The 22,825-nt window shown below is 40.0% G+C and overlaps 1 protein-coding gene across 2 annotated transcripts in view; it reads left to right on the top strand.

Annotated features, from left to right (window-relative positions):
• The first annotated feature begins 2,537 nt into the window (after positions 1-2,537).
• c3a.4 (complement C3a, tandem duplicate 4) overlaps positions 2,538-22,825 on the top strand; it is a 41,173-nt gene continuing 20,885 nt past the window's right edge. Inside the window, exons 1-24 of one of the 2 annotated variants that reach the window (XR_015475465.1) lie at positions 2,538-2,689; positions 2,814-3,009; positions 3,955-4,117; positions 6,109-6,182; positions 6,269-6,357; positions 7,444-7,526; positions 7,630-7,717; positions 7,921-8,026; positions 8,111-8,231; positions 8,336-8,451; positions 10,340-10,486; positions 10,572-10,775; positions 11,889-12,080; positions 12,157-12,312; positions 14,148-14,277; positions 15,285-15,356; positions 17,029-17,226; positions 17,358-17,469; positions 17,555-17,646; positions 19,857-19,996; positions 20,097-20,306; positions 21,703-21,760; positions 22,085-22,171; positions 22,257-22,800. Coding sequence is in view for 1 of the 2 variants with exons in the window: in NM_001446990.1 (NP_001433919.1) it covers positions 2,619-2,689; positions 2,814-3,009; positions 3,955-4,117; positions 6,109-6,182; positions 6,269-6,357; positions 7,444-7,526; positions 7,630-7,717; positions 7,921-8,026; positions 8,111-8,231; positions 8,336-8,451; positions 10,340-10,486; positions 10,572-10,775; positions 11,889-12,080; positions 12,157-12,312; positions 14,148-14,277; positions 15,285-15,356; positions 17,029-17,226; positions 17,358-17,469; positions 17,555-17,646; positions 19,857-19,996; positions 20,097-20,306; positions 21,703-21,760; positions 22,085-22,171; positions 22,257-22,460 (3,109 nt within the window). In the remaining variant the exon portion in view is untranslated. 2 annotated transcript variants of the gene reach the window in all.

Raw genomic sequence — 22,825 nt, 5'->3', positions numbered from 1 at the left:
AGCATTAGCAAATAGTGAATTCATTATCGGTTAAGCATTAACTCTACATTAATAAGCGTTAGTAAGCAGTTTATAACTGCAGCTACAAATGCTCTATTCTTGACTTATAAACATATTTAAAATGTGCTTAATAATTAAATATTCATACTTTGATAATGATTTATTTTTCATTACTAAATTAAGTATAGGAGTAGTTGAGGGTTTTTAGGATCATTCAGAATGAGTTAATAAACGATTAATAAACTATTGAAATCAACATTTAAATGTCTTATTATTCAGGCATATATTAATGGTTACTATGTATGTTAATAAATGCTTTATTAACTCAACTTCATCCAGTTTTGTGACCTAATCTAAAGTGAGGACTGTTTATGCTTTACAAATTCCTTATAAGTGACAATTAAAAGCTCAGTTAAATTCTAAACAGGAAGAATGACATTATTCATTCCTATTCATTTAAAGATACACAAATGAAACTGTACTTCAAATGAAAAATAAATATTTGCACCCTTATCTAAAATAACATCACTGTAGAGTTTAAACATGCATCTTATTATATTGTTAAATTATTATTATATTGTTGTTGTTGCTTTATCCAGTTTTATGTCATATTTTGACTCTTCTGTTATTTGGCAATGTTTAAACTTTACAGTAATTTCACTTTTTAGAAAAGATTGCAAAAATTATTGTTCATTTGATTCTGAGCCTTTATTTGTCATTTATAAGGGATTAATAAAGCATAAACAGTCCTCACTTTAGATTAGCTCACAAAACTGTGTGACATTGAGTTAATAAAGCATTTATTAACATATTAGTTAACTATTAGTATATGCCTGAATAATAAGACATTTATATGTTGATTTCAATAGTTTATTAATCATTTACTAACTCATTTTGAATGATCCTAAAAACCCTCAACTACTCTTAAATACAACTGGTTTGTAAATAATGCGATACTTAATTTAGTTATGAAAAATAAATCATTAACTAAGTAAAAAAATACAATTATTAAGCACATTATATAGGTGCATATAAGTAAAAAATAGAGCATTTGTAGCTGCAGTTTTAAACTGCTTACTAACGCTTATTAATGTAGAGTTACTGCTTAACAAATGATGAATTCAATAGATGCTAATGCTTAGTAAATGATTCATAGTGTGTAGTTATTATAAAGTGTTACCGTATTTTTTTATGTAGGCTGGAAGATGCACTGTACGGCTGTATGCTTTGTGCGTACCTACCATGAAAGGGCGGTAACCAATGCTGCTTTTTGATTTATTTATTAATTACATAATTTAAATTGATTATTAAACAGTATACACTACGATATATTGACAAAGCAAGAAAGAATGACAACAAATAAAGGTGTGCGTTTGTGTGTTTTAAAGCATGTACTTGCATGGTAGGAGATGGGTAAAGAAATCTATTGGCTTTAGTTTTACTGGCGGTTTTTCCACACACTAAAAAGTACAATTCAGAGAGCTAATGTTTCAAACAAGGTTCAAAATGAGTAAACGCTCTTTGAAACAGATAAACTTAATTGAGACATTTACCAGAAGGCCTAAAACTAATGCCCCAAACGAAACGGTGACCGCAGTCTCATCAGCACCTGAGCCGGGGAAACTCTCTTTCATCAGTCAGATCAGATCCAGCTGCTGCGCGGCCTCCTTGCTTGGAACAGCTACCATTCAAAGTGTTTTAAACTATTTTATCCGACAGACTGGCATAAATAAGCAGACATCTCAATTCTCACAACGAGTTTCTGAGTTCTCACCCTTCCGACCGAGTTTGTTCTACCGCGGTAATGTGGGAACATGTTCAGTACTGTTGCGAATAGGCCTACTTAGTAAACGCCTGTCCTGCTCATTCAAATTATTTGATTAAATTAATTAAATTGTAATTGACCGGCACAACATGGAAAACAGTTTAATATAGGCTTCTCTGAAACTGCATATTTCACTTTATTTAGGCTAGATTATTATTTTATTTGAAACTCCAGTTCGTGATTCGGCATTGTTGAAGCATAGCAGATTTGTTTTGAAGCACTTCACTGCAATTGTCACAGGACAGGGTAACACTACAATTAGTTAATGCATTTACTAACACAAACATACAATGTACAATACATGTAATAGGGTACATTTATTCATGTTTGTTAACGTTAGTGAATGAAAATAAAGTTGTTCATTGTTAATTGTTGTTAATTGGTTAACCCACAGTGCATTAATGTTAATTACTGATATTACTTGTATTGCTGATATTACTTGTTGGTATGCAACAAGGATATTCATTGGTGTGGTAAAGCATTACTTTGCTACAGCAATCCACATTTAAAACTAGTTCAAAAGGTAGAATCTTTCTTTTTGCAGTATAAGATTTTGCAGTAATACATTTATTCATATAATAATTGCTTTGAAGCAGAGACAGATGAGAAGTACAGTAAATATGTCACAATACCAGCACTGACCGGCCGGACGGTCTCCGCTGAATCATGGTGCAGTTCCTCCACCCAAATTACTCAATAACCTACCAATGATGGTCATGATGATAGAGTGTTTTTCTTGAGCTGAATACACTCAATTATTAGCTTGTATGTCAGTCGGAGACCCACAGGAACGATGCACGGGTGTTTGGTGTGTGTAGCAGCGGTGATCCTCTCATTACCGTTGCTGTCTTTCTGTCAGCCGCTGTGAGTATTTATAATAATAGTTAGATTTTCATTACACTGAGAGCAGTTTTGTTTGTAAAAGTGTTATTCTGTGTGTTGAATGTGACTAACACTACAGTTGTTGTGAAATGAATGTTTGTTTCAGCTACATCCTCTCTGCCCCAAACAAACTGAAGCTGGGCTCTGCAGAGAGGGTGTTTGTGGAGGCGCAGGACTATGCAGGAGCCAGTCTCAACGTCAAGATCTCCGTCAGACGCTTTAAAGATGACCAGCGGGAAGTGGCCAGCACATCAGTTACGCTGACCGCTGGCAAAAACTTTCAGGAACTGGTGGAGATCGAGGTAAAGTGATTTACTATGGTGAAAATGAGCGTTCACACTGATAGTCAATATGAAAATACATTTTCTATTAATGTTGGAGTCATTTTAGAAAGTCGCCAATCTTTTTTTTTTTCCATGGTTTTCATTTTTAAACCATTATATTGTAGTCTAGACATAAAGCAATCATGAGAAACTACATCATTTGAATACTTGAAATGTCTAGTTTCCCTGTTTAACTGAGTTTTGATAGATATTACTGGGCAACGATTGCTTATTAATTTGCAACAAGGACACTTATCAGAGTCGTAAAGCATTACTTTGCTACAGCAATCCACTGTAAAACTCTGTTTCAAACACCACCAAGCGACCTCAGAATGATGTCTACTTCACAAATACAGTCAAAAGTACAACTAAATATGATTCATAACCCTCAAAGCATAAGGGGCACACTTGTATGGTCAGCAATAGAAACTGGATGCCATCTAGTGGTCATGTTTGGTACTGCAGCCAAACAAAACCTTACTAAAAGCTTTATATATTTATATATATATATATATATATATATATATATATATATATATATATATATATATATATATATATATATATATATATATATCAACTTCAAATTAGGATCATAATTGGTTTAGATGTTTAGCTTTGATTTTTTCTGTCAATTTTAGGCTAAAACCAGTTTTGTAAAATACATATTAGCTAACTTTTTAAGCTACAATTTTATTTTATTTTTTTAAATGAGACCAAGCTTAAATCTGTGTCCCAAATTTCTTTCAATTGAGTCATTTACATGTCTGTTTTAAAAAGTGTGGGCGACAGATAAAGGTTTAAGAATTTTTAGATATTTGGATGAGAAACAAGACAAAAGCTCTTAATAAGAAAAGCATTTTAGATTTTTTCGGTAGTGCTGGATGTTCTTTTTGGGTTTTCACTGTAATTTTCTGCCTTCAGGTTCCTTCCAACTCATTCACCTTTGACAAATCGGCTCAGCAGTATGCTGTCGTGCAAGCTCAGTTTCCAAACAAACTGCTGCAGAAACAGGTCTTGGTGACCTTTCAGTCTGGACACATCGTTTTACAGACCGACAAGACCATCTACACTCCGGACAGCACAGGTGCACTCTAGATGAGTTTACATTCTTTATTCAACTCTATCAGACTCTATCAGCTAGGGCTATCAGTCCTTTAAGACTGGGACCTTTTAGGGCGGGGTTATCAGTCATTTGGGGCGGGGCTATCAGTCCTTTAGGGCGGGGCTATAAGTAATTTAGGGTGGAGCTATACATCTTTCAGGGTGGGGCTTTAAGTCATTTAGGGAGGAGCTATGAGTCATTTAGGGCGGGCTATCAGTTATCAAAGAAGGAGCTATCAGTCATTTAGGGTGGAGCTATACATCCTTCAGGGTGGGGCTTTAAGTCATTTAGGTAGGAGCTATGAGTCATTTAGGGTGGAGCTATACATCATTCAGGGTGGGGCTTTGAGTAATTTAGGGAGGAGCTATCAGTCATTTAGGGCAGAGCTGTACATCCTCCCGGATGGGGCTATCAGTCATTTAGGGAGGAGCTATCAGTCATTTAGGGCAGAGCTATAAGTAATTTAGGGTGGAGCCTATACATCTTTCAAGGTGGGGCTTAAAGTCATTTAGGGAGGAGCTATGAGTCATTTAGGGCGGGCTATCAGTTTTCAAAGAAGGAGCCATCAGTCATTTAGGGTGGAGCTATACATCCTCATTTAGGGCAGGGCTATCAGTCATTTAGGGTGGAGCTATGAGTCATGTAGGGCGGGACTATCAACTATTTAGGGTGGAGCTATCAGTCCAGTCATTTAGGGCGGAGCTATCAGTCATTTAGGGAGGAGCTTTGATTAATTTAGGCTGGAGCTATCAGCCATTTAGGGAGGAGCTACGAGTAATTTACGGAGGAGCTATCAGTCATTTAGGGCCTAGCTATACATCCTCCCGGGTGGGGCTATCAGTCATTTAGGGAGGAGCTATCAGTCATTTAGGGCAGAGCTATACATCCTTCAGCGTGGGGCTATCAGTCATTTAGGGTGGAGCTATACATCCTTCAGGGAGGAGCTATGAGTCATTTAGGGCGGGCTATCAGTTATCAAAGAAGGAGCCATCAGTCATTTAGGGTGGAGCTATACATCCTTATTTAGGGCAGGGCTATCAGTCATTTAGGGTGGAACTATGAGTCATGTAGGGCGGGACTATCAACCATTTAGGGTGGAGCTATCAGTTCAGTCATTTAGGGCGGAGCTATCAGTCATTTAGGGAGGAGCTTTGATAAATTTAGGCTGGAGCTATCAGCCATTTAGGGAGGAGCTACGAGTAATTTAGGGAGGAGCTATCAGTCATTTAGGGCAGAGCTATACATCATCCTGGGTGGGGCTATCAGTCATTTAGGGAGGAGCTATCAGTCATTTAGGGCAGAGCTATACATCCTTCAGCGTGGGGCTATCAGTCATTTAGGGTGGAGCTATACATCCTTCAGGGTGGGGCTATAAGTAATTTAGGGTGGAGCTAGCCTATGAGTCATTTAGGGTGGAGCTATCAGCCATTCATGGTGGAGTTATACATTCTTCAAAGTGGTGCTATAATTCATTTAGGGAGGAGCTATGAGTCATTTTGGTTAGAGTTATACAGCCTTCAGGGTGGGCCTATCAGTTATTTAGGGAGGAGCTATAAGTCATGTAGGGTGGGGCTATCTGTCATAGGGAGGAGCTATCAGTCATTTAGGGTGGAGCTATACATCCTTCAGTGTGAGGCTATGAGTCATTTAGGGAGGAGCTATCAGTCATTCAGGGTGGTAATATCAGTCCCTTAGGGCAGGGCTACCAGCCATTTAGAGTGGGTCTCTCAGGGTGTGTCTCTTCATCCATTCGTCAATCTTCCTATATTTTGTTTGCAAAACCCAACTTGCAACAGTTTAACCAGTTTCCAACGGAAAAATATCATGCACAGCCCTACATTTTTTTTCTCTATTTCAAGTGGATGTACAGTACGTCATGATAAAGAAAAAGGGACGATCTTGACTTCTGTTTTATGCCAACTTTAAGGATATTTTTGTTTCCCAGTTCTAACAACCGTGTCTTTTCCCTGCAGTTCATTACAGGGTGTTTTCTCTGAGTCCAGGCATGACGAGGCCTTTTCAGAGCGGGGTCAGAGTGGAGATTTTGGTGAGTTGTGTTATTCTGCATGTGTTTTCAGCGCTTGAGTCAAATGTTTTTTGTTTTTTTTAAAGTTTGATCTTCAATGTTGACAGACTCCTGACGGCATCAGTCTTGAGAGTAAATCTGTGTTTCCTGATGGAGGAGTTGTGTCAGGAACTTTCGGCATCACTGATCCAGCCAGGTCAGGGTTTTAATACTTCAAAACTAATATCATAATCAGACCGTTTTGTGTAAGGCAAGGCAAGGCAAGTTTATTTATATAGCACATTTCATACACAATGGCAATTCAAAGTGCTTTACATAAACAAGAATAAAAGAAAAGTAAAATAAAAATAAAAACAAATAATAAAAATGCGTAAAAACAAAATAAAACATAAAAACAGGTAAAATGTGATATGAAAGAATGAAGAAGAAGAGAAAAACATGATCTGCAATCTGTCGGACGCAGCACAGTGCTCATTCAGTAAAGGCACGGCTAAACAGATGTGTTTTCAGTCTTGATTTGAATGTGCCTAATGTTGGAGCACATCTGATCATTTCTGGAAGCTGATTCCAGCAGTGAGGAGCATAGTGGCTAAAAGCTGATTCACCCTGCTTTGACTGAACTCTTGGAACTTCTAGTTTATTTGATCCTAATGATCTGAGTGATCTGTTAGGTTTGTATTCAGTGAGCATATCTGTGATGTATTTAGGTCCTAGGCCATTTAGTGATTTATAGACCAGTAATAATACTTTAAAATCTATTCTGAATGTAACTGGCAGCCAGTGTAGAGACCTGAGTACAGGTGTGATGTGCTCTGATTTTCTGGTTCTGGTTAGAATTCTGGCTGCAGCATTCTGGATGAGCTGTAATTGTCTGACTGTCTTTTTAGGAAGACCAGTGAGGAGTCCATTACAGTAATCCACCCTGCTGCTGATAAAAGCATGAACACTTTTTTCTAAATCTTCACTAGAAACAAAGCATCTGAGTCTTGCAATGTATTTGAGATGATAGTATGTTATTTACTGACTGCTTTGACATGACTGTTGAAACTCAGATCTGACTCCAGAGTCACACCAAGATTCTTGACCTTAATTTTTGTTGTTTGACCTTTAGTGCCAAGGAAAAAGGTGTAAAGAAATGTGTTAAGTTTCTACAGTTTAATATGTGTACGATTATTTTTTTTTAATGGCAAAATCAGAATTGAGCTCACATAATCATGGCAGAACTCTAATAACGCTCCTGGTTTTGTGGAAATCTCCTGTTGTCTTTCATTGACCTCTTCAGCCCCGGGCTCTGGAAACTTGTGGCCTGGCACAAAAACAGCCCTCAGAAAAACTTCACCAGCGAGTTTGAAGTCAAGGAATACGGTAAGAGCGTCTAAACGAGTCTCTGAGCTCTTGCGAAACAACATCACACACAGAATCACTCTGGACATCTGCAGCCCACTGATAACAGCTCTTCTTCTTTCAGTCCTGCCCAGCTTCGAGGTGTCTTTAAGTCCACACAAAGCCTTCTTCTACGTGAACGATGACAGTCTCTTAGTCGACATCCACGCCAAGTACTGCACTCCTCTTGCACGATTTAGAAAATAAAAACAAAAACTAATGAAAAGAACTAAACCTGAACTGAAATTTAAAGCAAATGTAAATATTGTATAGAACAATATGGTGGCCTTGTTTATAACTAACAAATATAAATATTGCTGCCGATCACATTATGTTATTGACTAATGTAAATGTGTGTTTTGTGTGTGTGGTGAAGGTATTTGTTTGGCGAGACAGTCAATGGTCATGGGTTTGTTGTGTTTGGTGTGGTGACCGAAGATAAAGGGAAGATTAGCATCCCCGGCTCCTTACAGAGAGTGCAGGTACTACACACAAACACAGACTTGCCCTTTAAAACCAAGCCAGCATGAACAAATGTGATCAGCCATGGATGTAAACTCTTGCAGATCTGGGATGGAAGTGGGACCGCAGAGTTGACGAAAAGACAGATCCTCCAGACCTTCCCTGAGATCAGGCAGCTTGTCGGCAAATCACTGTACATCTCAGTGAGTCTGCTAACCGAGTCTGGTGAGCGCATGTCATATCTTCCTCCTAGACGGCACACGGACAAACCTCAGAAACATTCGATTGGTGTGAATTTGCACTTATATTCAGACTTGTGTGTGTTTCAGGCAGTGAAATGGTGGAAGCTCACAAGAAAGGCATTCATATTGTGACGTCTCCTTACACCATCTATTTTAAGCGAACACCGCAGTTCTTCAAACCCGGAATGCCCTTCGATGTCTCGGTATAGATTCTAGCACAAATAAAATCTAGCACATGCTACTTTAAAAACTTCTTAGGTTTTACATAATAAACAATAGCTATGTATCACCATTGTCTTTAAATTAAGTAAATTAAATGTCTGCATAATTATAAAAAATAAGTCAACTCAACGGTTCTTAAAGGTTACTCGCTTTAGGTAAAGTAACTAATTGCTTATTATTCAGTGAAGACTTTTAAAGAGCCCCTATTGGGGGTTTTCGAAAATAAGCTTCCATGTAGTGTGTAACACGGATCTAAGTGAAGTGAAATATCCACCCTAGTAGCAAAGAATTCTGGCCCAGATTTGGCATAAAGCTGGCACAGCAGGCATTCATCCGGCACTGGCTTACAGCATGTGGGCATAACATGGCCCGGGTTTGGCAGAGGTGGCACCGTCTTTAAGGCGGCACATAAGATTTGGGCCAGATGAAAAATGTAGTATTTGGCCCAGATTTAAAAATTTGATAAGTGGGCCATTTGAGTTTGGCCAGTCTTGACCCACATTTAAAATACACTAAAATCATTTTTGGGTAAAGAAAAAAAATTCTACCAATCAGGTCACTTTGAGAAAAAGCGTGCCCATAGTGTGCCTAAAGCGCATCACTCCATGGGTTTATCAATTACATTGCAATCGTGACACACCAACCTATCTGGCCCAGTTCAGGCCCATTTATGAGTTATTAACTTGGCTGAGACTTGGCCCAGATATGGTCCGTGTTTGGCCCTTGTCTGGAAGCCAGATTTGGTCCAGTCATGTACCGTAATTCACTGCGGCATGTGGGCCAAGCAAAACCTGATTGTGTGGGCCAGAGAAATCTTGCTATGTGGGCAGCTAATGCTTAAATCTGAAAGTGGACAGTTTTTAAAACTATTGATTCATCTAAAAAAAGAGTCGACTCATAGTGGTTAGAATGAATCGTCTTCATAACGAGTCTTAAGCCGTTTCGGCGTGACGTGACTATGAAACATAATTGTTGTTGGCGCAAACCCAGGAAAGTTTAAACCTGCGCCCCGCCCACTAACACAGACTAACAGATGAAGTCATAAGTCAAGAAAAAGACGCTGTGCTTACCTGGATATTATTGGAAGTGTGAGGGGAAATAATGGATTCAGCAGTCTACACGCTTACAGTGGGCGATTCATTTGTTTGTTAAAGGAAGGATGAGAAAAGACTGGTGTATGAGACTTGTGAGAATGGACAGACAATACACCAGGGGTGCGTGCAAAATAAGGCCAGTTTATTAGGCACAAAGGCAGCCTGCTACATGCTGGTGAGCATTACAAGCCCCTGACTGGGTATGGCATCTTTGGGCAAAGCAGAGTACAGGTAAGCCCTGAGAACATATAACACTTCACGCAAGAGGTGCCACAGCAATAACTGCAAATAGAAATGATCTAAGTAAGAAGGGAGAAAAGCTCGGTCATGGAAAACTCGCTCAGTAAATGATGTGCACGCTATTGGTTTCATTTTCACTGCTAAGTGCTGTTCATACTTCCCGTGTGGGGGGTTATGACGGTCACGGGGTGATCGCGCGGGCCCGTCCGCCGGGGGCTTGACAAACTGCGCTGTGCATTTGTCTCGCGCTGGGCATGTGTTTAGCGCTGAACGCTGTCAACCAATCGCAACACGCTGTCATCGGTCCAATCAGTGCAGATTAGCTTCGCGCTAAGGAAGGGTTTGGAAACAAATTAATTGCTGATAATCGCTGGGATAATTGGGTAAAAATAAATGCAGATTATAAGACCATGAAAGTCTTCTGACCTTGCATGCGTATCAGTATGTTGTTGGAGATCCATATAACCAAAATATGACCCTTTTTCATGTATAATATGGGCTCTTTAAGCATTTCTGTCTTCCTCTAAATATAAAGGTCTACGTAACAAACCCTGATGAGACGCCTGCTAAAAATGTGAAAGTGGAGGTCAATCCCGGAGGAGTCAGTGGTCAAACAAAAGCCAACGGCATTGCGAAAGTGACCATCAACACTCCAGGAGGATCTTCTACATTGGAGATCACTGTAAGACCTGCCGTCTCATCAGTCAGTCTGGCAGACATTACAAATGTATATCAGTGCACGGCACATCCCATTTGATTATTTCCAGGCAAGGACCAGCGATCCACAATTGACCAGCAGACAGCAAGCAGAGAAGAAGATGACGGCTCATGCCTACGTTCCCAAAGGCGGTTCCAGAAACTACCTGCACATCGGCATTGATGCTGCGGAGCTTAGGATTGGAGACTCGATGAAAGTCAATCTGAACCTGGGACAAAGTCCAGGAGTCAGAGATCAAGATTTCACCTACATGGTGAGAGAGTCCCATCATGACTCAAGCAAGTTCACCCAAAAAAAAAATTGAAGTCACCCTTCATGTCATTTCAATCCCCTGAGACCTTCGTTTATCTTCCTCAACCTCCATTTGCTTGTTTAATGCCGAGTTCAGACTGCATGATTTTCAAAGTCGTCGTGTCACAGATGTTTTCACACTGCGTGACTATCTGGGCTAGCGTTTCGTCGCTGCTTTGTTTACACTGCAAGATGGATCGGGGACAGGGGCTTTCAGATTGCATGACTTTACTATAGGAAGAATCGCCGACAACTTCGTCCAAACTACGTCTCATAACTACATGATGAGAAAGAAGCCTTTAATGGGGTAGAACATGTACATGTTTGCTTACCTGGGTTTAAAGGGAATTAGCCATTTCTCCTCAACGTTGATAATAAACTAATTTTTTTCTGTATGAACCGTCAAACAGACACGGGTGCTCCTGAGTCCTGTCAAACCTCCACTAGTTTTTCCTCCATTTCGTGAGTCCAAATAAACCGAAAAAGAGCGCTTTTAACTTCTCCCTCAACCTCCCGCTGGCCTGCAGCTACACACACACTAGTCAAGTGAAAGCTGCTCTCTCATTGGCTGTAGGCGATGGCTGATGTTATTTTCAGTCAAAACTCAATTCACACGGCATGATTTGAATCTCCGACAGCTCCAGATATTCAGCACGCCAAATATCTCGCAGGCATCGGCGACTCATCTGCGATTCTCTCAGATCGCGTCTTTGAAAGTTCATACTGTGTGATTGTCACTCACGTGCACGAGCACCGATTTGCCTGTGATTTCAGGCATTTGTCGGCGATTTCTCAAAACCTGTCGGCGAGCCAAAATCGGGGCTAAAATCACGCAGTCGGAACTAGGCATTAGTCGCCCTGAAACTAAAGTTAAGATTGTCCCCATCCGAAAGGATTGATAGACCCGCACTAAAGAACTCATTGCCCCGCCTGAAAGAACAGGTAGCCCGCTTAATAGTCCAGGAAGCCCGAATGAAGGTCACGGGGGTTTAAAAGAGTTTACATGTTTTGGGTGAGCTAAAGCTTGAAGTGTAAGCCCTGTTCTTAAGTAGGTTTTCATCTGCTTCATTTCCAGATTTTGAGTAGAGGTCAGATTGTGCAAGCAAACAGATTTAAGCGGAGAGGACAAACTCTAGTGTCTCTGTCTCTACCTGTGACCAAAGACATGGTGCCGTCCTTCCGCTTTGTGGCTTATTACCATGTGGGCTCATCTGAGGTGGTGTCTGATTCAGTTTGGGTCGATGTGAAGGACACCTGCATGGGATCGGTAATCCAGCTCTGCTCTCAGTGCGTTATGAGTCAACCGTGGCTTGTTTTCTAATCCATGTTCTGTGTTCAACTAGCTTAAAGTGGAAGTTCATGATCCGGTGGATGTCTATGAGCCTGGTGAGGAGTTTGAGCTGAGAATAACAGGAGATCCTGGAGCCAAGGTTGGGTTGGTGGCTGTGGATAAAGGTGTTTATGTCCTCAACAACAAACACAGAATAACTCAATCAAAGGTGTGTAGATCAGAGTTCCAGCTGTTGTTACTCAAAGGCAGCAGCAATGGGCTATATGCACGGCAAGTGTTTTACAGCCACCGAAAAACGTCAGGAGAAAGATTTATGTGGCTGTTTTCAATTTCATAAGATTGCTTTTACAGGATCAAAGATGTCATGACAGGGCTCGAAATTGCGACCATTTTGGTCGCATATGCGCCCGAAAATTAATCTATGCGACCTCATAATATATTTGGGCGCATTAGTGCGACTGCAGATAAAGGTTGTAGTGCGACCTGTTTTGATTTTTGTAAAAACGTGCTGAATCGCTCTTCCCTGCCGCTATATTGGTTCATATTAGCTGTCATTCACTCGAGGTATTCCGCTGTCAGATGACAGGGAAGGAGCTTTTATGACCACGGGAAATGCAAACGGCTGAAGAGTGAAAACTTAAAGCACACAGGTTTACAAACCCCACCTAAAGTTGAGGGGCAGATGAGAGCGATCATGACACGTCACGTGGTGAATAATGATCCACCAGCTGAGATCAATTGAGTACGTGCTTTTCGGAGAAGGTGCCCGAATCTCCATGCGTTGCATTCACTGCGTGTTCAGCGCAAATGTCCGCTAAAAGTCAAATCTAATACTGTACATATCATCGCCAAAGAAGCTCGCCTTTACTAAGTTTACACTGAAACTGCGGCTCATCATAACAAACAGCGGTATCGCGCCGGTGGTCACCGCAAGAATCCTACTCAACCTGCTCATAAATTGGGTCGGCTGAATCGCCTGCTTTCCACTGACACAGAAAAATGAAGATCAGCTCAGACTGAACCTTTAAATTGACACAAACTGAAACCAAAACTTTTAAAGAGTGATAGAAGTGAGACTTTACTTACTTTCTTTTGTCTATTCTTTTTTGAGGTGTATATTACTTTTTTAATTTATTTACTGATGACTGCTTTGCAGCTTTCAGCATTGAATTACATTATTTATTATAATCTTTTGTTTGTTTTGTAGCAGAAATATTATTTATTAAATTGACATGCATATAAAACAGCAGTACAAAATCAATATTTCTTACTGCAATGCTTCATTTTTGTTTGATGCAAACTATACATTTATTTTTCATAAAGTAACAGACTTTTTATAGCAGATATTCATGCACGTTCAAGGCAGCATGATGATGACAAATGTAATTCATTGTTACTATTATTGTCATTTTCATCATCATTAATATTCTATAATTATTAGACATTCGTTTTGGAATTATTGCACACAAATATCAAGTCATCACAGCATTAGTTAGATAGTTGTTTCTGGTTTTTGTCAGTCCTATTAATGTTGTTTTAAAATACAATAAATCCCTTAAAGAACTATTTGCAGCGGTGCTCATTCATTTTTGGTGGTGCTCCTAAATTTTTTCTGGTACTCCTAAAAAATTTTTTGGTGCTCCTAAATATTTGAAGTTGGGAGCACCGGTGCTACCAAGTAAAAAAGTTAATTTCGAGCCCTGCATGTAATTAAAATATAGTCAGTTATATAGACTTCAGCATTCATTCAGTTGTTTAAGCGTAAAACAAGAATTAAAATAAATTTCCACATTTTAAAGACATGCCACAGTACAAAGTAACTGAATGCAGTGCTTCTTGTCTGGTGTAAAACCCACTTTAAATGTTGTATCCTAATCAGGCAGTGAAGATCATTGATTTTAAATAATCAGATCTGAAACGTGACGTTTTTATAATAGCATGACGATTTCAAAATGAAAAGTCCCAGTGCATATACTCCATTTCTTACTAATTGAAATTGACTTCTTTCTATTCACCATTATATTCTACTGATTTCTCCGACAGATCTGGGATGTTGTTGAGTCACATGACACTGGCTGCACAGCAGGAAGTGGAAAAAACAGCATGCAAGTGTTCAGCGATGCCGGGCTGCTGTTTGAGTCCAGCTCTGCTGGCGGCACCAGCGTCAGAACAAGTGCTACAATTGACCAACAAAATAATCCATATACAGTTGAAGTCAGAATTTATAGCCCCCCTGAATTATTAGCCCCCTGTTTGTTTTTTCCTCCAATTTGTGTTTAACGGAAAAAAGATTTTTTTTCAACACATTTCTAAATATATTAGTTTTAATAACTCATCTCTATTAACGGATTTATTTTATCTTTGCCATGATGACAGTAAATAATATTTGACTAGATATACTTCAAGACACTTCTATACAGCTTAAAGTGACATTTAAAGACTTAACTAAGTTAATTAGACAGGTTAGGGTAATTAGGCAAGTTATTGTATAATGATGGTTGGTTCTGTAGACAGTCGGAAAAAAAATGTAGCTTAAAGGGGCTAATAATGTTGACCTTAAAATGGTTCATAAAAAAACAAAAACTGCTTTTATTCTAGCCGAAATAAAACAAATAAGACTTTCTCCAGAAGAGAAAATATTACCAGAGATACTGTGAAAATTTCCTTGCTCTGTTTAACATCATTTCAAGAGTTCACACTTAGATAGTGTTTGACAGCTTGTTAGCAAGTTAGCAAGTTTAGCATGCTGTCCCGGGAGAGAACCCTGAGCTCGGAAATAGTTGAGCCCTGGGCTCCCGTCAGGTCCATAAAGCATGTGAGGGGAGTACGAGATCAGGTGTTCTCGAGAGCTCCCCTCGGCAAAAGAGGAAAGGAGGAGAAGGGGTGGATGGGGGGTTTCTTCGGAAAACGAAGATAAGGGAGTAGTTATTAGCTAGGTTACTTATAGTGAGTTTGGATCAATCCGATTGGCTAGCCAATGAGTGTAGATGAGTGGCCAGCTGCAGTCAATCATATCACGTGCTCCTCTCGAAATAAGTTTGTGAAACTTCATTTGGGAAACATTAAAAAAAAAAACATTCAAAAGGGGGGCTAATAATTTTGACTTTAACTGTATACACTTTTATAACCTCTCACGAGAATCAATTGTAGTAACTTCACTATTGATTTGTATTTTTCCAGATTCTGAATGCCCTTCCTCGTCTCGAAGAAGAAAAAGAAGAGAAACCTTAGTAAATCTCCACAAAACCCTATGTAAGAAAACGTCAAGCTGTAAAAAATGATAAAGAAAAAATATATAGTTCAATTCAATTCAGCTTTATTTGTGTAGCGCTTTTACAATGTAGATTGTGTCAAAGCAGCTTCACATAAATGGTCATAGTAACTGGAACAGTATAGTTAAATTTTTAGTGTTTAAGTTCAGTTCAGTTCAGTTTAGCTCAGTTCAGTGTGATTTAATCATTACTGGGAGTTCAAACACTGAAGAGCAAGTTCATCGATGTGTAGCTCTACCAATCCTGAACCATGCGAGCCAGTGGCGACAGCGGAGAGGGAAAAAAAACTTCACCTGATGGGAGTGAAGAAAAAAAACCTTGAGAGAACCAGACTCAGTTGGGCACGACCATTTTAATTTCTCCGCTGGCCAAAAGTCTTGTGCAGAGCTTCAGTTACCGTGGTGGAGGCTGGCTACAAACATCAGTTACAGATAGTTACAACTTTTTTCTAAACCCCAAATTTCATATGGACTCGCAGGCCCCACATTTACAATGTCCAGTAAATGGCATTCAGCTTTGTTAATAAGTCACAGGTGAAAATTTTTGTATATCGAGAAAATGTGCTTCCCATTTGACCAGCTTAATATCAAGATGGAACGAATGCTCTAAGAGTTTGTGAGTTTTAGCGATTAAAATTCGGCAAAACATTAGGAAACACAAGGACGTTCTCTACAGAAGCTGTTTGTTCAAGTTGTTCAGTGTTTGGCATGCTGTCCCGGGAGAGAGCCCAGAGCTCAGAAGATCCTCGAGCTCGGGGCTCCCTCCTGTTTGAAGGGCAAGAAGGGAGTTAGGCTCAGGTAGGTCCCGAGTACTCCCCTGGTTGTTATGACTTGCTATGAGAGATAGCTGACTATGGGTTCGTCTGTGATACCACTTTGGAATAGTCAATTTACTTATGTTACAAGTCTTTGGACGGTGGGAGAAAACTGGGAAACCAGGGGGAAACCCACGCAAGCACAGAGAGAACATGTAGACTATGTAGACCAGGGTTGACCAACCCTGTTTCTGGAGATCGACCTTCCTGCAGATTTAAGTGGCAACCCATATCAAACACACCTGCCTGTAATTATCAAGTGCTGTTCAGGTCCTAATTAATTGATTCAGGTTTGTTTGATCAGGGTTGGAGCTGAACTCTTTAGGAAGGTCGATCTCCAGGAACAGGGTTGAGCACCCCTGCTGTAGACGTTGACTGGCCTGGTAAGTACTTGAACCGGTGACATTCTTGCTAACCACTGGGCCGCCGTGCCGCCCTATCTAGGAAAATAAAGTAGGGGTGAAGGGGTGGATTCTTCAAGACAAAGTTGACTGGGTTGAGAAACTGGTTAATTATAGTGAGTTAGGATTCATCTGATTGGTGCATCAGGTTAGCTGATGCAGGACCAGCCGTGGTCAATCATAAGCATGTGATCCTCTCGAAATTAGTTTATAAATAAACCGCACTTAGTAGAATTCAAAGTGCACATGTAGCTTGTTGTTGGCACAAAAATAACTCCAAATAGAGTCCTTAAATTTGACCTAAAAGATGTTGTGACTGTCAAGTAAACTAAATTTCACAACTTTTCACCACAGAGTACAATTAAGCACTTGGCACCAAAAATGGCTGTTTAGACAAACCACATTTGTTCCTCTCTCTTTTCCCTCTTTAACTTCAGTGGACAAGTACTCTGGCCTGGCGAGGGAATGCTGTGTAGATGGATTGAAGGCTTTAGATGTTTTGGATTTCAGCTGTGAGTATCGGTCATCATTCATTTTGGATGGAAAAGAGTGTAGAGATGCTTTCCTGGACTGCTGCAATCGGCTCACCAGCCATCGCGAAGAGCCCGCTGAAGAGGAAATATTTCTTGGCCGAAGTGAGCACATCTCAATAGTAGTATACAAATGAAGCAATATATCTATATTCGGAAAAACAACAGTTATTTAAGGGTCTTAATTGTTGTTTCTTTGTTTTGTTGAAATAAATCAATTGCACTTTCATCCGCAGGCGAAGATGAGGAGTTTGTGAACTCTGATGACATTGTGTCACGTACGCTCTTCCCTGAAAGTTGGCTTTGGGAAGAAGTGGTGTTGCCCAAATGTTCAGGGAACCGTCAGTGGTGAGTCTGACCTGCAGTTTATACTAGACACAGGTCGGCCAGGGATTTTGAAACTTCAGTAATAAATCATCTTTTTTTTTTTTAGCCAAACAACCACCTTACCCAAGGACGGACTCTGGCTGAAAGACTCTATAACTACCTGGGAAATTACAGCTATCAGCTTGTCCAACACTCATGGTAACAAACTGCTGTTGTACAGACTTGTGTGTTTTAATCGGAGTAGAGCTACTGTAGGATGATAAAAAGAAAATACCAGGAGGTTGCCCACTAGGCTGGGCCTTAAACAGCAATTGGCACTCGAGGTTAATTTTTTAACAGCAGATGACAATCTAGAATACTTTTGAACAGTAGATGACACTCTAGGCAAATTTTAACAGCAGATGGTGCTTTTGCATAGTTTTTAAACAGTGAGGCACCCAATAGGCTACTTTTGAATAGAAGATTGTCCTCTAGGCTAGTTTCAATAGCAGATTGTGGTCTAGGCTAGTTTTAACAGCAAATGGTGCTCTAAGTTAGTTTCAACAGCAGGTGGTCCTCTAGGCTAGTTTCAACAGTAGATGGTCATCCAGGCTAGTTTCCACAGTAGATGTGCTCTAGGCTAGTTTCCACAATAGATGGTGCTCTAGGCTAGTTTCAACAGCAGATGATGCTCTAGGCTAGTTTCCATAGTAGATGATGCTCTAGGCTAGTTTCAACAGCAGATGGTGTTCTAGGCTAGTTTCCACAGTAGATGGTGCTCTAGGCTAGTTTCAACAGCAGATGGTGCTCTAGGCTAGTTTCCACAGTAGATGGTGCTCTAGGCTAGTTTCAACAGCAGATGGTGCTCTAGGCTAGTTTCAACAGAAGATGGTGCTCTAGGCTAGTTTCAACAGCAGGTGGTGCTCTAGGCTAGTTTCCACAGTAGATGGTGGTCTAGGCTAGTGTCAACAGTAGATGGTGCTCTAGGCTAGTTTCAACAGCAGATGGTGCTCTAGGCTAGTTTCCACAGCAGATGGTGCTCTAGGCTAGTTTCAACAGAAGATGGTCCTCATGGCTAGTTTCCACAGTAGATGGTGCTCTAGGCTAGTTTCAACAGCAGATGGTGCTCTAGGCTAGTTTCCACAGTAGATGGTGCTCTAGGCTAGTTTCAACAGCAGATGGTGCTCTAGGCTAGTTTCAATAGAAGATGGTCCTCATGGCTAGTTTTAACATCTAGTGGTCCTCTAGGCTAGTTTCAACAGTTGATGGTCATCTAGGCTTCTTTCAACAGCAAATGGTGCCCTAGGCTAGTTTTAACAGCAGTTAGTGCTTTAGGCTAGTTTTTTACAGCAGATGGTGCTCTAGGCTAAATTCAACAGCAGATGGTGCTCTAGGCTAGTTTCAACAGAAGATGGTGCTCTAGGCTAGTTTTCACAGTAGATGGTGCTCTAGGCTAGTTTCAACAGCAGATGGTGCTCTAGGCTAGTTTCAACAGAAGATGGTCCTCATGGCTAGTTTTAACATCTAGTGGTCCACTAGGTTAGTTTCAACAGTTGATGGTCATCTAGGCTTCTTTCAACAGCAAATGGTGCCCTAGGCTAGTTTTAACAGCAGTTGGTGCTTTAGGCTAGTTTTTTTACAGTAGATGGTGCTCTAGGCTAGTTTCAACAGCAGATGGTGCTCAATGGTAGTTTTAACCAGCAGATAGTGCTCCAGGCTAGATTTTAAAATGCAGATCACGATCTAGGCTAGTTTTTAAACAGTAGATGACCTACTAGGTTACTTTTTAACAGCAGTTTATGTTCTAGGCTTTTTTTTATCAGCAGGAGATGCTCTAAGCTGTTTTTTTACTGGCATATGGTGCTAGGCTAGTTAAAAAAAAACAGATGGCACTTAAGGCTAGTTTTAAACATCAGATGCTATTCTAGGCACCTTTTGAACAGCAGATGGTGCTTTAGGCTAGTTTAACAGCAGGTCCTCTGCGCTAGTTTTTACCAGCAGGTGGCACTCTAGGCTGGGTTTTAACCATACATTCAAATATTCATGAATAAACTGAGAGCATTTGCCTGAATTGTGTAGTGAAATTTTAATGATTATTGTAGGTTGAAGTGGTGTGTGTAAGGAATTGGAGTCAAGTACAGTATGGATGTATGTAAAGCATACAGCGTCATCTGCTGTTAAAAACTAAACTTAGAATTCCTTCAAGAAAGAACTGCAATGCATTCACAAATCTCAGATTTAATGAAGAATCATTTCTTGAATAACAATCTATCGATTTATCAAACAAGCCCTATTTCTGGGCCATTTTCAATTATGATTACCCCCAGACATAAATTAAAACTTCACACATCTCTTTTTGGAAACACTGTGTTTGTGGCAAGCAATACATAGATTATACCAAAAGCTGCTCTTTGTTTCCTTCTACAAAGGTATCTGTGTGGCAGATGTCCATGAGATGATAGTAGCAAAGAACTTCTTTATTGACCTAAAGATTCCATATTCAGCTGTGCGCAATGAGCAGATCGAAATCAAAGCCATTATCCACAACTTATACAGTAAGGCAGTGAAGGTAAGATTGAAAGAATGATTTACCATAGCAAATCTTACCTGGCCAAATATGGCTATTATCAGCTCTTCTTTGCTTATTGATTTATCATTTATTCTTGTAGGTACGGGTGGAACTGAAGGAAACAAAAGACATCTGCAGCCCAGCTAGTAATAAAGGAAGGTATGCAGTCACAGTGACGGTAGCTTCTAAATCATCATATTCTGTGCCCTTTGTCATCGTCCCGTTGGCTTTGGGACGCCATGCCATTGAGGTAAAGGCGGCTGCTTCCGGACGTGGGAATGATGGTGTCAAAAAAGACCTTTTAGTCGTGGTAAGAGCAACAACCCATCTTGATCAGATTATAAAATAACAATATATGACACAATACCACCAAACTAGTCATAAGGGTCAATCCATACAAGCTGATGTATGGTTTTTAGGATATGACTGAGAAACATCTATTTGGATATTTGAGGGATCGAAAAATAAATTTATGTTGAGAAAATTGCCTTTAAAGTTGATCAAAATTAAGATCCTAGTAATCAATATTACTTATAAAAAATGAAGTTTCGGACTTTAATGTGCTAAAATGTGTGATTTTCTTATATAAAATATTTTTTGACACATATAATGTATTGTTGGCTATTCATACTCGTATACCTGTTAGTGTTGTCATGATACTGGAATTTGATACCAATTGGTAGTGAAATTTTAAAAACGTTTATTTCCCGCTTACATTTGACACTTTCTTAAACACTGTAGATTTGCCATTGTGTTCATGTGCTCAACAGAAATGACTGTGATTGGCTGTGAAGCTCATCAGTTCACCGAACTCACCGCTGTTTACAGAGTGTAACCAAAGATACCGAGACACTGGAGAATTTAAAAGCCATGAAGATCAGTCGATCTATCAGCGGATCGCTCGTAGGTCACCTTAAAAACAGACCAGCTGATCTTTACAGCTTTAAAATGCTTCAGTGTCCCTGTATCGGTGGTTACACTGAGTAAACAGTGGTGAGTTTGGAGAACTGATGACCTTCACGGCCAATAACAGTCATTTCTGTTGAGCATGTGAACACAATGGCAATTCAGCGCCGTTTGATTGAGCTCAAATGTAAGCAGGAAATGGACGTTGTTAAAATTTCAGCACTGATTGATAAAACATTCCAGTATAGTGATAACCCCATTCACATGAGGCATCAGCTTCAATGCTTTCTATTTACTTTGAATGAACTGGCATTACCAAACTGAATTGTGGATCCATTGACACCACTTAAGTGGTGTTGCTCGCTGTAGAAGTTGGGAATTTCTCACCTCTTCAAGCGTCATTTATTTATGCAAATACTCCAGCTCAGACAGTAGCCAATTGCAAACTAAATTCATTGGCTGCCGCTGCTATGGTGATCGTGTCAGCCTCAACTTCAGACACACCCTCCATCAAGCATTGACGCTAAAGCCCTGGGTATATCGGGCGTAATACTGCGCAACGTAAAGACTAGCTCTAGGATCCAACATTGTGAACAGAACTCAACAAATGCCAAACCTGAGCTGAAATTGCTCACATTCCTCTTGGTTTAAAGTCAGCAAAACATACAGGACACTCACTTAAAACCTTGCTAATTCAGAGAATTCACATTCACTCATAAACTGCTGTTTTTAATGTGTGTCTTAAACTGTGATGGTTTGTATTAAACTGTTTACCCTCTCACACTTACTCTTCATTTTAGTCTGAAGGCGTTTTGACCAAGATTAGTGAAAATCTACAATTTAATCCTTTCAAGAAAGGTGAGACGATTGTAACAAAACATGAACACACATAAAATGTAAGCTCTTTTGTGCACTTTTAAAAACATGAATGCATCTAATCCACTTCAATAAATCTAGCACATCCCATGCTGCAAGTCACGTTATACGATTTTTCCGATTTTCACGTAAAACTGGACTCTTTGCAGAGGAACAAATGCAGACTAATCAGTGCAGTAATTGTTTTATCTCAATTGTTTCATAATCACTGCAGTAATCAAATGCACAAACCTTTCATAATGGCAATTTAAATATCTAAATGCACAAATAAGAGGCAAACATAACTTTCTGGCCTTTCTGAAACAGGTGACGAAGATGTTCAGGTTATCAGGAGTCATATACTGAAGAACCAAGCGCCCAACACACCTTCAAGCACATATGTACAAGCAATAGGTGATGTCTATGACATCTACTGCATATTTGTAATATAAACAAATGCTTTATTTTCACCAGTATGTCATGTTCTTTGTTTATTCAGGAGATACGATCACTATAACCATTGAGAAGGCAATTAGTGGTGCAGCCATGGGCTCCCTGATCATCCAGCCCGGTGGCTGCGGGGAGCAGAACATGATGGGCCTAACAATGCCAGTCATTGCAACACATTATTTGGACAAAACCAATCAGTGGCACACAGTGAGAGCTGGGCTTAGACAGACAGCTACTGAATACATCAGGAAAGGTAAACTCATCATTGATATAATTCATTCATTCATTCATTTTCTTTCGGCTTAGTCCCTTTATTCACAAGGGGTCGCCACAGGAGAATGAACCGCCAACTTATCCAGCATATGCTTTACACAGTGGATGCCCTTCCAGCCGCAACCCAGTATTGGGAAACACCCATACACACTCATCCACACACTCATACACTACGGCCAATTTAGGCCCCGTTTACACTAGTGCGTTTTAGTTTTAAAACGGCGTTGTAGAATGAAAACGATCCGCGTCCACACTCGCGTTTTACCCAGCGTTTCTGAACAGCTCTCCGTCCACACCAAAACGCTGAAAACGCACATCACGTGACCACACACACACACTCTCGAG

This window comes from Danio rerio, chromosome 1 (assembly GCF_052040795.2).
Source record: "Danio rerio strain M-AB ecotype USA chromosome 1, GRCz13ab, whole genome shotgun sequence".
In the NCBI taxonomy this organism is placed as follows: domain Eukaryota; kingdom Metazoa; phylum Chordata; class Actinopteri; order Cypriniformes; family Danionidae; genus Danio; species Danio rerio.
The sequence above is the reverse complement of the archived record's forward strand: the minus strand, read 5'-3'. Positions and strand labels throughout refer to the sequence as shown.